General features: G+C 45.6%; 2 protein-coding genes across 2 annotated transcripts; both read left to right on the top strand.

Moving 5' to 3' along the window:
- The first annotated feature begins 887 nt into the window (after nt 1–887).
- Nucleotides 888–3,525, top strand: UBQLN3 (ubiquilin 3). The gene is given in 3 exon segments (XM_007459797.1): nt 888–947; nt 1,226–3,041; nt 3,043–3,525. Coding segments are annotated over 2 exon segments (1,809 nt in total). The 5' UTR covers nt 888–947; nt 1,226–1,262; the 3' UTR covers nt 3,073–3,525.
- Nucleotides 3,526–8,629: 5,104 nt separating this feature from the next.
- Nucleotides 8,630–14,010, top strand: LOC103070381 (ubiquilin-1-like). Its single transcript, XM_082931156.1, is given in 9 exon segments — nt 8,630–8,814; nt 8,816–9,113; nt 9,115–9,146; nt 9,148–9,196; nt 9,198–9,226; nt 9,228–9,424; nt 9,427–10,093; nt 10,095–10,303; nt 14,000–14,010. Coding segments are annotated over 9 exon segments (1,677 nt in total).
- Nucleotides 14,011–14,431: the final 421 nt, after the last annotated feature.

Below are 14,431 nucleotides of genomic sequence, written 5' to 3'. Positions count from 1 at the left end.
TGAAATAGACATCTTAAATATATGTAAAACTGAACTCAATTTTCCATTTAACAACCTTATCTCCTGGTCTTTTTTACCTCAACAAATAGCCAGTCCAGGCTTCCCTGGTGGCGCAGTGGTTGAGAGTCCGCCTGCCGATGCAGGGAACACGGGTTCGTGCCCCGGTCTGGGAAGATCCCACATGCCGCGGAGCGGCTGGGCCCGTGAGCCATGGCCGCTGAGCCTGCGTGTCCGGAGCCTGTGCTCCGCAACGGGAGAGGCCACAACAGTGAGAGGCCCGCGTACCGCAAAAAACAAAAACAAAAACAAAAATACATCTTTAAGTAGAAACAAATAGCCAATCCATTCTTTGAATTTTTCTGGGGGATAATAATAATGGGGAAAAAAAATAAAAAGTATATTTCATCCTGAACCTCTCTTTCATGCTCTAGATCCTACCCATTAGAAAGTCAATGTGTTGAAATATAAATAAAGAATTCATGGCTGATGTTGAATCAGAGAGGAAACAGGAACATATGATGCCAGGAAGAGGCTCACCTGGCAAGTAGCTGAATTTGGGTTTTCATGGGCACACAAGGGATTAAGGAGCTTTTCTTAATTGTCCAATCCCAGTCTGAGTCTCCACATACCACCTAACAGCTGTGTGAAAGCAAAACTCTTGGCTTGAGAAGGAAGTGTCAGCCCAGGCCCCTCACTATGAAGAAGACAATTGAGACAAAGGAAATAGAAGAGTTGAAGGGTGGGGGGAGATGAAGCCCCCAGGGATTCAGAGCACCTTGGAGAAGTCTCAAAAATCCATTGTATGAGGCTGTGATGTCGGTGCTGAGGTCACAGAGGAGACCTGATGGAGTGAGTTCTGGCTTAGAAGGCTTCAGTGGTGGCTGTTCAGCAAGATGAGGGCAGTTTCGAGTCTTGTATAAGAGGAAGGACGGGGCCACAGCTGATTGGTATGTTTCCCCAAACTGGGCCCTTCATGCTGCCCTTGCCCCTTCACTCATCAACTGTAGACCTCTTTCCCAGGGCCTCAGGATTCCCTCCCATGACCCCCGACATCTCTCAAACCCAAAATCTTCCCAAAGCATCCTATCCCAGGGACCTCATAACCCCTACCATGTGGACCCTGAAGTCCCCCCACCCTGAGATCCCAGATCCTCTTCCTGCTCACTTTTCCTACTTTCACCACTGCCCAAAAGGCTGATCTCGGTGTCCCATCCCCCTCCCCCAGCTGTGTTCCCACAGACCTGGGCCTCCTGCTGCCCACCATGGCCAAAAGTGGAGAGGCCCTGCCGCAGGGCAGCCCAGTGCTGGTCCAGGATCCTCACCTCATCAAGGTGACAGTGAAGACGCCCAAGGACAAGGAGGATTTCTCAGTTACAGACACTTGCACCATCCAGCAGCTGAAGGAAGAGATATCCCAGCGCTTTAAGGCCCACCCTGATCAGCTGATCCTAATATTTGCTGGCAAAATCCTCAAGGACCCTGACTCACTGGCACAGTGTGGGGTCCGAGATGGCCTCACTGTCCACCTGGTCATCAAGATGCAGCGCCGTACTGTGGGCACTGAGAGCCCAGCTGCTTTGGTCCCTATCCCAGCCCCAAGCCTCGGATCACTCCCTCAGCCAAGCTCCATTTACCCAGCAGACAGGCTACCCACCTTTAGCTTAGGTGTCCTCACAGGCCTCAGTGGGCTAGGCCTGACCTCTGGTAGTTTCCCCGACCAGCCAAGCTCACTGATGTGGCAGCATGTGTCTGTGCCTGAGTTTGTGGCTCAGATCATTGATGACTCCTTCATCCAGGGTCTGCTGTCCAACACAGGCCTGGTGCGCCAGCTGGTTCTTGACAACCCCCATATGCAGCAGCTGATCCAGCACAACCCTGAGATTGGGCACATTCTCAACAACCCTGAAATCATGCGGCAGACAATGGAGTTTCTATGCAACCCTGCCATGATGCAAGAGATGATGCGTAACCAGGACCGGGCACTCAGAAACCTGGAGAGCATCCCTGGTGGATACAATGTGCTCTGTACCATGTATACAGATATCATGCACCCAATGCTTAATGCAGTGCAGGAGCAGTTTGGTGGCAATCCCTTTGCTACCACCACTACTGCTAATGCTACCACCAGTAGCAGCCAACCTTCAAGGATGGAGAATTGTGACCCTCTCCCCAACCCCTGGGCTTCCACATTTGCAGGCTCAGCTGGTAGGAGAGGCAGGAGGCCTGGGGACCAGGATGTATCCGAACTTAGAAATAGGGTTTGCAATATTCTAGGTAATATAAGGCTCCATGACTATCTCCAGCAATTACATGACAGCCTCCTGTCCCTGAGAACCTATCTGCAGGGGATTGCATCTACCCTCAGCCCAAGCCAAGAACCACCACCACCACCAGGAAGCCAAGTTCCCCCAGCTTCACCCTCATCCCAGGAACTTGAGTCAGGCCAGCCTCTCCCCAGGGAGTCAGTTGCAATCAAGGGGAAGCCCTCCTGCCCCGCATTCCTGAGATATCCCACAGAGAGCAGTGCTAGAAAAGCTGGAAGCCAAGATGGGGCAGGGAATGGCTCCACTGCCCACAGCACCAACATGCCTGATCTTGTCTGCAGGCTGGAGTGTGCTGCCAACAAGTCCCCATTTGTTCCTTCCCCACCTTCACCCACGGCAGTTACTGCTGGAACCCACGAGCATGTCTGGCTGCCGCCACCAGCTTATCCAAGGTCTCTGAGGCCAGCTGGAATGAATCAGGCCCCACAGTTGCAGGACGAGATGCGCTGGCAGCTGCCACTGCTGCTGCAGCTTCAGGCAGCCATGGCAAACCCTCGTGCCATGCATGCCTTGCTGCAGATTGAGCAGGGTCTGCAGATCCTGGCTACTGAAGCCCCTCGCCTCCTCCTTTTGTTCATGCCTTGCCTAGCAGGGCTGGGAAGTATGGCAGGAAGTACAGAGCCCCGAGAGGGTGCCCTTATGCCTGCGGATCCTCCCCTAGCCCCAGGTCCTGAAGTTCCCTCAGCACAAGGCTCTGTGGAGCTGGGCCTCCATTCCATGCCCTTCCTCCAGATGTTGCAAGCCCTAGCTGGCGCCAATCCCCAGCAGCTGCAGCCCGAGACTCACTTCCGGGTGCAGCTAGAGCAATTGCGGGCCATGGGCTTTCTGAATCCTGAAGCCAATCTGCAGGCCCTCATTGCCACCGGAGGTGACGTAGATGCTGCTGTGAAGAAGCTGAGGCAGTTGCAGGAGCCCTAATAGCTGTTCAGACCGTATCTTTTCCTCTGTGCTTTTTCCCCCACATCCCCTACCCTAACTCCCCCATTCTTGAATGCAGCTGCACTATGAACCAAATTTACTATGATGCTCTTTACTGTGGAGACAATGTTGTTCCAGAGTCATTGGGAAGAATGAGAGCCAGAACAGGGTAGAGGTGCTGTGAGTGACCCAGCCATCCCTGCCACTGTACCATCGTGAGACCCCAGTCTGAGCTCTGCTAATGCCTATCTTGAGATGCAATTACATCCAATCTCCCATGTCATCTGTTACCTGAGACTGATTTTTTTGTGGGCTATGAGAAAGGGGGGCGGTGTATAGGAGAAGAGGTGGTGGTAAGAGCTGTCTCTGCATGGAAGGGAGGGCTTGGATGGGAAACCAAAAGGTTTCAAGTTAGAAGATTCAGAGGCACGGGGAACAGAGGAGGGTGAGATGAAGATTGCAGCTTTCCTGGTGTCCTTCCAAAGGTCCCCCAAGATTTGGTGTCCTGTAGGAGGAGCTGCCACCATGCACTCTGTGTTCTTTGGGGCTCTCTACCATCAGCCAGACTGAAAAGTGGGCACAGCTTCTTAGTTCTACTGCCTCTGAACATTATCCTACAGGTGGCTCTCACTTTTGGGATTTGATTCTGATCTCTGAGTGGATAGCAACAGAGCAAGAATCAGGCTGAGTTCTAAGATTCCCTGATCTCACCAAGTTTACAGTTACTGTCTCTGGTAGTCAGATTTATAGTTGATTCCACCGCCATGGACCTAGCTTGTTCTGGATTTTGTCTTTCTTGCAATATCTAGCTCAGAAATTGAGGACCTGCCCTGTGCTCAGCATTCTGCTAAGGATTAGGAATTCAGTGTGAGTAAAAGAGGCATGGTCCTGCCCTCATGAATGTATGATGGTAGCTGGAACTGTTCAAACAGTACTAATTATATATAATCACAAACTATGATAAGTGCTATAAAAGATGGGGAACTGTGAAATAGTGTAACAGAGGCTTGGTCTAGTCTGGGGAGAGAGGGAAGAGTTCTGTGAGCAGGTACTCCAATCTAAAATCTCAAAAGTGGTAAGAATGAAGTAGGTAAAGATTCGAGAGGGGAGGGAAAAGTATTTCAGCAGAAGAACCATTATGTACAAAGGTGCTGAGGCAGGGTGTGCATAGCACACAGGAGGTGCTCTCAGCATCTCAGACTAAATTCTCATTTGCACTCAGGGATGCTTCTCAATACCCATGTGCTTCTGGGGCAAAAGTGCTACAATTCATGAATCAAGTGAGTGAACCATGCCTTCAAGCAAATAAATGTGCCAGTGGGCTCACACAGGTAAACACACCATGGAGTGGCACAAACCCGTGTCCCCTGCATCGGCAGGCGGACTCTCAACCACTGTGTCACCAGGGAAGCTCTTGGTTGATTTCTATAACTATTTGAGCCACTTATTTTTTTCTCTTCCCACAATTTAAATTTTTGTTCTTAAGTTTTAAATCCACCAATAAAGAGTGAACCCGTAAAATCCTAGGTGCCCACCCTTGACCCTAAAAGAACCCCAGACCCTTTTGTTCTCCCTCTACCCACCACATTGCCATGGGGCCCCAGATGTGCTATGTAACTTCCAGGACCTGTAAGAAACCTTGTCTCTTTCAAAGTTCCCTGATGCTTATCACTGAGGGCGTCTTGCAATCATAATAAGAACCACAAGGTCAGGTCCAGCCACAACGTTGGTGATGGACTGACTGAGACCAGCACAAAACACTACTGTGGAAACTAGTCAAAAATGGACCAAGAAAGGAAGTAGGGAAACCAGCGAGGACGCTATTGCAGTATTGAAAGTATGGAGGTGATCAAATTCAGGATATACCTTGAAGAGAAAGCCCATAGTACTTGCTGATAACTTAGATGTGAAAAGAGAGGAATTGAGGGTGATTCCTATGTTTGGATGAATGATAATTTTATTAGAAGAGCAGAGAACTCGAGGAAATGGCAAGTCTGAGATTCTGTTCTGACATTAACTGTCTCGGGTGTAAAGTTAGTTGATGTCGGGGAGACTGAGGGAATCAGGTTTGTGGAGAGAAAGTCAAGAGCCCATTCATTGCTATGTATTATTCCCCTTATCATGGCAGCAAAGGGCTCTAATATATGCCAGCTCCAGGTTCGTCCTATAAGAGAACAAAATTTGCCACCCCAAAATGCGTCTCTTTAACATGAGGATTAATTTAGGCTGATTTTTTTTTTTTTTTTTTTTTGCGGTACGCGGGCCTCTCACTGCTGTGGCCTCTCCCGTTGCGGAGCACAGGCTCCAGACGCGCAGGCTCAGCGGCCATGGCTCACGGGCCCACCCGCTCCGCAGCATGTGGGATCTTCCCGGACCGGGGCACGAACCCGTGTCCCCTGCATCGGCAGGCAGACTCTCAACCAGTGCGCCACCAGGGAAGCCCTAGGCTGATTATTTTCAAGAGATATAAGACTCAGGAAGTTTTTCTTGTTATCTCCTCCTCAATTGCCCAAAATAATTTAGATAAAGGGCCTGTTCCAGGAAGAAGAACTATCAGTATAAATAACTAAATTATAATATGAACCAGGTGTGGTAAACTGGGGGCAGCTTAGCGAGTCCTATTTGATCAAAACCCTGTGTCCCATTGTCTCAGCACTGCCAAGAAAACATTTACTTACCAAACATTGGCCTTTCCATCTCCATGTGAATTGCCTTCCTCCCCTTTGAAATCCCAAACCAAAAGACATAATACTCAGTATTTAACAAGTATCTGCTCTGTCCCAGGTACTTTGGGTTGCACTTTATAAACATTATCTCCTTGAATCTTGAAAACAAGTCTGTGGAAAACTACCATATTATACATGATAAAAAGTAGGCTTAAAAAGGGTAAAAGACTTGTCAAAGGTCATGAAATTGTGACTGTGGGATATAAACCAGGGCTATTTGGCCCTAGAGACTCCAAGCTCCCTTTTTTCCTTAATAGTAAATTTTAAATTGATTAAATAAATAGTAAATTGAGTGTTTTATTTTATTTTATAAATTTAAAAGAAATATATGTACACCATCAACAGAGGAATGGATAAAGAAGCTGTGCTACATATATACGATGGAATATTACTCAGCCATAAAAGGAACGAAATAGTGCCATTTGCAGAGATGTGGATGGGCCTAGAGACTGTCATACAGGGTGAAGTAAGTCAGAAAGAGAAAAACAAATATCGTATAATATCACTTATATATGGAATCTAGAAAAATGGTACAGATGAACTTATTTGCAAAGCAGAAATAGAGTCACAGATGTAGAGAACAAACTTATGGTTACCAAGGGGGGAAGGAGGGGGTGGGACAAATTGGGAGATTGGGATTGACATATATACAGTACTATGTATAAAATAGATAACTAATGAGAGCCTGCTGTATAGCACAGGGAACTCTACTCAATGATCTCTGGTGACCTAAATGCAAAGGAAATCCAAAAAAGAGGGGATATATGTATACGTATATCTGATTCACTTTGCTGTACAGCAGAAACTAACACAACATTGTAAATCAACTATACTCCAATTAAAAAAATAAAGTACAAAATGTGAAAAAAAAAGAAATGTATGTGCAATATAAAAATAGTCAAATGATGCCAGCTCCTCAGGAAGAATAATGTGTGGTCCTTATGATGAAGAACTCAATGGGCTGTGTGGCCAGGACCCCTACTTGAGACACAAGTCTGTAAATGGACTGGGAAAGGTCATCAACTTGGGCAGGAGACATTTAGACACTGACAATAGAGCCTGTAGCAGAGAAGATGAAGGATGGTTCACCTCAAAGACTGTGAGGGAAAAAAACTTCCTGGAACTATGAGATATGCAAAGGTGATTCCAGACAATTGTTACCTGGAATGTTCTTCAACCTCTGCTACATGTTAATGTAATAGTTATACTAGCTAAGGAAAAGCCAGAGACATTAATTTGAATATCTGATTCTGCAGAGGGCAATCCAAATGGAATCCCCAATGGGAATTGGGTTTGGTACTGATATTTGTATAACAGAAGTTGTCCTGAGGCCTGGACATTACCAGGAGAGGCTCACTAGGCTGCTGGCTGCCAGCCAGCCATGAGGATCACTCTGTGAAATTTACTGGGACTGAAAAAGTCTTTTGAACTCAGAAATGACAACTTATCAGGGTCTTGATATGGGTTGGACATGGAGAACACTCATTCAAACTAACTGAAGTTTAAGAATACATATTAATATATCATAAACAATGTAGTCGTAGAAAGATCTAGGTGTTCACGTTGCCCACATCTAACAGAATCTCCTGGCATTCTAAGCGACCAAATCCTACCTTTGTCATCCTTTGAAATTCTAGAATCAGAAAAAATGGTCAAGTATATAATGGAAAAAGCCAAAGACAGCCTGATGTATCCATCGTCACAGTAAAAAATCTAATTGTTTCAGGGATCAGACATTAGTCTTGGGGCTCACTTGCTTGGAGGAGTCAAAACAGTGCCTTAGAAAGTCACTGTTATCTGCTTTTACAGCTGAAATATATCCCCTCCCAAGTGGCAATTCTCCTCAAATATACTTCAAATCAAATAATTGTTAAGTCAAAAAGACCTAAAGTCAAACCTTACTTTCTCATTAATTTCTCTTGTCTTAGGTCTGACCCTCTGGGACTTGAGATCATAGTTTATCTCTCTAGGAGCAACTTTGTTTCCAAATTCTCAGAGACCATGATGCTGTCTTTCTTAGAACCATGTAGATGGGTTACCCAGCCTGGTAAGCCTCAGAGATGCAAGCTGCCTCAAGACCCCAGTGAGGCTGGTGGACTAATTATACATATCTTGATTCCATTCTTATAGAAATAGCAACTTGAGGCCTGACTGGGCCATGGATGGTATACAGTAATTTAGTAGAAGATAGGTGACTGGAATTAGCACTTCCCAAGCTAGTTCTTAGACTAGTACGTTTTCTGCTGAGCTATATTCACCTATCAAACTCAAGTGGTATGATTTTCAACAGTGAAATAGGTTGGTGCAAAATGTGTTTTTAGACAGGAACATTTAAATTTTTTTCTACTGTTACTTAAATCAAATGGTAAAGAAAGCCAACTTCAGGCAGGTGGTAGAGACCACTGCCCTTCCCCCATTAATGTCTACCTCTCAGCTGTGACCTCATCACTGACATGCCCCTAAGGCTGGCTCTGGAGAAAGGCAGCTGCCACCCAATGGAAGACAGGTGGCTTCAGGGCTACACTGGGAGGTGGGGTCCACAGGACTTGGGTGAGAGGACATCACGGGTCATCTACTGGTCCCTGCACTCAGGTGTGCTCAGTGCTACATTTAGGCTTCTTCAGATCCTCAGGAGGCCCTGAATTCTGCTCTTGAGGAAATATGGCACGGGCTAGGGAAGACGCAGAGGACAACTGGCTGGTGTCTGGTCGGGAGCCACCATCATGCATCATCAGAGTGTCTGTCAAGACACCACAAGACTGCCAGGAATTTATGCTGGCAGAAAATAGCAGCACCCGCCACTTTAAGAAACAGATCTCCAACCGCCTTCACTGTGACACTGACAGACTTCTCCGGAAAGATCCTTCGGGATCAAGACATAGTGAGCCGGCGAGGCATCCTTGATGGCACGACGGTCCACCTGGTGGTGAGGACCCGTGTGAAAGGAACTCTGCCCAGTCCCAGCACTCTGCCAGGCCCTGCCGGCCACTGCACCCATCGTTCTGAACCATCCACCTCGGAGAGTGCTAGGATGCTAGCCAGGCTGGGCCGGCTGGCCCAGAGCTCTCCTGAACTAGCTGACTTCCTTGGCCAGCTGACTCAACTCCTGTTGGCTGCCCCCGAGTCCATGGGGGGTGGGGGGAGGGGGCCAGTTCTTGGAAGACCCTGTGGTTCAAGGCAAGTGAGAAATCAGCCAATGCCAGCCATATTCCTGAATCCTCAAGAACCAGTACAGAAACCCGAGCCAGCTCTTAAGGCTCGAAAACTTGCAGGACCCGGCCCAGTAACAGGAGCCACTGCACGCAGACAAGCGGGAGCTGGAAGCCTTGAAGGCAGTGCCAGGTGGTGACGATGCTATGCGTCCGGTCTGCTCTGATATCCAGCACCTGAGGCTCTCCATTCTGGCCCCTTGGGTTGCCTCCAAAGGCCACAGCCCAGGTTCAGAGCCTTGCAGAGGGGGGGGGCCAATCCCCACTGCAGTACTAACACCACCACCACAGTCCCCGCAGCCTTTGCACCTGCCAGGCCGTTGGCACAGGAAGTCAGTCCAGCAGTAGTTGTCCAGTCCTGGTGCGTGGTTTCAAACCAGGCTAATTCAGGGTGCAGGACTGGATTGTCAGACTTACACTCAGGCCAGGGTCTTTCCTCCCAGGAGAGCCAGCAGCCCATAGGGAAAGCTGCTCCAGCCGGTCGGCTGAGACCGTCATCCTCTGCCTTGCATAAAGCCTCACACGTCCTGCAGCAGAATCCAACTCTGCTCCGCCAGCTGGCAACAGGCAGCCCCCTGCGACGTCATACACCCCTGCTTCCCATACTCACCAACCCACGGGCACTGCAGGCATTAATACAGATAGAAAAGGGCCTGCAGATATTGTCCAGGAAGGTGCCTGGGTTGGGACCTTGTTTATGGGATCCAGGCAGACCACATGAGACTAAAGGAGCTTCTGGAACTAGGGCTGGAGGACAGGGTCACGGAGCAGACCCTGTGCAACCCACCTTGGCCGTTCTTCAGCTCCTCCACGCTCTGGCCAGTGCCTGCTCCCAGTCTACCCAGAGTCCTCAATGTCCTCATCCCCCCCTCACTGAAGGCCGCTACCAGCAAGAACTGGAGCATCTGAAGGCCATGGGATGCCAATCTTCAGGTCCTCGTGGCCCCGGGTGGAGACATCCATGCTGCCATTGAGAGGCTGCTGGGAATACCGGAGCCCCAGGTCCCTCCAGCAGATGCCCAAAATGCACCTCCCCATGGAGAGGAGGGGGGCAAAGGAAAGAGAAGGGGAGGGAGAGGAGGAGCTTATTTGGGGAATTCCTCCGGCTCAGATCACGTGCACACTTGTAGAGCCTCCCCTCACTGCCCAAACCTGTTCTACATTAAAAAAGATTGCTTGGGGGCTTCCCTGGTGGCGCAGTGGTTGAGAGTCCGCCTGCCGATGCAGCGGACACGGGTTCGTGCCCCGGTCCGGGAAGATCCCACATGCCGCGGAGCGGCTGGGCCCGTGAGCCGTGGCCGCTGAGCCTGCGTGTCCGGAGCCTGTGCTCCGCAACGGGAGAGGCCACAACAGTGAGAGGCCCGCGTACCACGGAAAAAAAAAAAACACAAAAAAACAGAAAATAACAAGTGTTAACAAAGAAGTGGAGAAATTGGATTCTTCATACATTGCTGGTGGAAATGTAAACTGGTAAAACCACTTTGGACAACAGTTTGGCTTTTCTTCAAACAGTTATACATAGAGTTACCAGCGACTCAGAAATTTTACTACTAGGTATATACTGTAAGAACTAAAAACCAATTTTCACACAAAAGCTTGTATAAAAATATTTAAAGAAGCATTATTTCTAATAGTCAAAAAATGAGAACAGTACAAATAGCCATCAACTGGTTAATAAACATACAAAATAAGGTATATACATACAATGGACTATTGTATCGGGAAAGAAGAACAGTTACATAATGAACTTTGGCCTCCATCCTTAGATGGGGTCCAAAAGTGATCTCATTATCAACAAAAGACACCATATGCTCTCATCACTTAGCAAATTCCCAGGGTTTTAGTTCTGTGCCAGAATTGGAAATAAAGACCAAACCTATATTTCTGATTATAAATCACAATATCACAGTGACCTAAAGGGTATAGCCAATGTGGCTTCAATCCTGCATGAATTATAAAGAAATATGAAAATAAAAACTTTTAATAGATTCCCGAACACATTATCTTCTGAACAAGTTGACTGATTCATGAACTTTAAGGCTTTTATCTAAAACAAATTAAATTTGGATTTTCTAATTGTTGATGATCTGCTGTGGTATTTCCATTATTAACACTAAAGTCACACGTTGGAAATAGTGAGTTATTATTTTTTCCCTCAATTTATAACGTCAGCATTTTTAGGTACTTTTAGTACTACCTACTGAGGTACCTCTGCCTCTGGTCACTCTGTTAACTCTTTACGATGGAATTTTATACCTCTAGGCTATAACTCAGGTTTTTACAGTTTGGTCAGTTTCCCTACTAAAATATTAAAATCCTATATTCACATTTTCTTTTGAATGTTTGTATTTTATTAAAAAATACAACACGAATATAAAAGACCCTGGTTCCTGGGAAAAGTCTATGAGAACTGAAGAATAAACGTCGGAACATCAGAATGTGGTGTGCACGTCACAGTCATGTGCTAGTGCCCTGTATATACTAGAAACGTGGGGAAATAAATCCAGAACAAGGTTCTTACTTCAATATCCATGGTGGTCTATAGCTAGGGCCAACAAAAAGAAGGGTTCAATCACTATTCTGATCACTAAGTGCCTCTGAAAAAGGCAGCCCCCTGGGTAGCCACTTTTCTGAAATATGGTTATTTGGCTCTTTTCCTGTTTCGTGTTCACTGGCTGGAGCTCCAGGACCAATGGTGGTAAGGCAAAGATTTCTCCACCCCGACGTCTCTCCCATCACATTCTAGTGTCTCCTCTGAGAGCCCTCAGTTGTTGCACCAGCTATGTACTTCTTTCTTTGTTATTCTCTATTGCATCGACCTTTCATTTCTTTCATAGCAGTTACATAAAGTTGTAATTATTTATTGTTGCATTTAAAATTTCTTTATTTGCCTTCCCTCTTAAAATAGAAACATCACAGAGGCAAAGAGTATATGCAGTGGTAGATCCTTGGTAACTAGTACTCACTAAAACATAGGGGCTTTCCATTAAATAAAAGAATGAATGAATAAATAAATAATTTTCATTAACTAACTAAATAAAGCAGAATAGATGTTTTCTATCATTAAAACTCAATGCCCAGTGATAGAACAGTAACATATCAAGAAAAGTGCTCCTCTAGGGATTTGAGTTTAATTTTTTCTATAAATGACTCTGACCTGATGATCTGGCCACTTTAGTTTAGTCTACATAGGTAATATATGTATTTCTGTCTAACTTTTCTGTAGCAGTTCCAGTCTTGGCCAGTCAGTATAAGAGGTAGATATGTTCTTCACCTATTTGATGTCTCATAGCATTAATAATCCAAACTCTGAAATTTAGGGTTCGCTATAAAAGACTGAGACTGTCAATGATAGGAATAATTCATAATAACTACCTGCATGATTATTGTTGTCATGGTTGCTTTTCAGTCACTGTTTGGTAGCCTGTAGCATTTTCTTCTTATTTTCTCCAGGAGCCGCATGTAGATGCCGTACAAGCCACAAGATGGCAGGAGTGGTTTATGGAACCGCTGACTCAGCTGGGGCCATACAGAGGGCGCTTTGAGGGAAGAACTTGTAGACCCCATACAAGGAGGGTTGGAGGTGGGAAACCAAGGTCTCTTTCCCCACTTCTTTTTCCCAAGGGGAGATGCTAAAAGTAAGTCCCTTTTCTTTCCATTGTTGACAGCAAAGACAACAAGGTCATTACCCTTAAAAAAAAACATTGGCTTCTTTGGAGTCTTAGTCTGTATTCACGTTAACCCAAGAATGCACACAAGCCAACAATGCTCTTAGTGTAGGATGATGGAAACAGCCCCACACAGCTCCTGCCTCCAAAAACAAGAGTATTTTCATACATGTGTATGTACGTGTGTTGAAAAAAGGGCAGAGGGATTATAAATAGGGATTCTCTCTAAGGAAGGTACGAAGGTAATGGTGAGGGGTCTTTCGCTTTATATTTAACATGTATGAAGTATATCTATTATGTTATATTTATATCATGGAACTATTTAAAGTATTCATGGAAATTTTAAAAGACTCAATTATTTACTGGTTACATGAGCTTAAAAGATTTTCTCAAATTATATTTTATTTTTTTATTAGTAAAAATAAGATGTAAAAAATATGTTTCATAGAGTTTTATTGAGGAATATTGAATGTAAATCTCCTAATAGTGCTGCATGTGGCTCACAGTGGCTGCTAAAATACCACTGCTAATGGATTTCTACTAACTATTAATTATCATTTTGTGCCTACCACCCCACATGCATGCACGTACGTATCATCTTCTATCACGTTGGCCTCATGCAGTGCTAGATAATAAGCACGTGCTTAGCTTATATTTGTGAATGAATGAATACCTGCCTTTAAAAACTTCATCCTCCCTAAATGTCGAATCCTAGGTCCTGGTCATATAGCCATATATATTTTGATATCCCAAGCACTCTAGCAGCACTGTATCACGGATTCTACTTCAAAGGCACTTAACAAATGTTGGTAAATGAACATCTGTCTAATCTGGTTCACATGACTGACTCATGATGTAGGCTTCTTACAGGTCTATACTAGATTTGTGAGGGCCACAAGGAAGGCAAAAGTTTCTGAGTAGATGCTTCTAACATCCTCAAAGAAGAGTTCCCCTGAATCCTCATGAGAATGTGCAAATTCAACATTCTACTCCCAAGAGCACTTTGGCCTACAGAGGAAAGCCACCACTAACTCTGTAAGTTTGGTTCTTCCTGTTTCTAAGCATAACACCTTAAGTCACTCAGTCTCTGGGAACCTCAAAAATCTTGCGATAAATAGGACTAAAACTTCCGCCAGGTCCTGTTTTTCTCACAGGGTCCTTGTAAGAATAGAATACAAGTCTTTCCATTAGAATATCTTACATACTATCGAGCATTGTGCTTGTAAGCAAAGTTTTGCAAAGTCCTTGCTTTCTGTGGCAGGTCAGACCAGGTCTCTACTCATCCTGAATCGCCAATAATCCCATTTTCACAAAATGTCTAATAATAACAATAATAGTAAATAATAATAATAACTAAAACATCTATAATATTTACTATGGGCCAGGAACGATTAGGTGCATTACATGTATTAATGCATTTCATCATTAAAACAATCCAACACACCAAACAGGCCAAAGCACAGGAAGATGAAGTGATTTGCCAGAGTACACAGCCAGTAAGTGGAAACTGACATTCTAAACCAGACCGTTTGATTCCAAAAGTACTGTACTAGTTTATGTATAGAGAAGCATGAAACAGTGAGTTT

The sequence above is a fragment of the Lipotes vexillifer genome, unplaced genomic scaffold, assembly GCF_000442215.2.
Source record: "Lipotes vexillifer unplaced genomic scaffold, Lipotes_vexillifer_v1.1 scaffold61, whole genome shotgun sequence".
NCBI classification, from domain to species: domain Eukaryota; kingdom Metazoa; phylum Chordata; class Mammalia; order Artiodactyla; family Lipotidae; genus Lipotes; species Lipotes vexillifer.
Note: the sequence above shows the minus strand (reverse complement) of the source record. Positions and strands in the feature narration are given on the sequence as shown.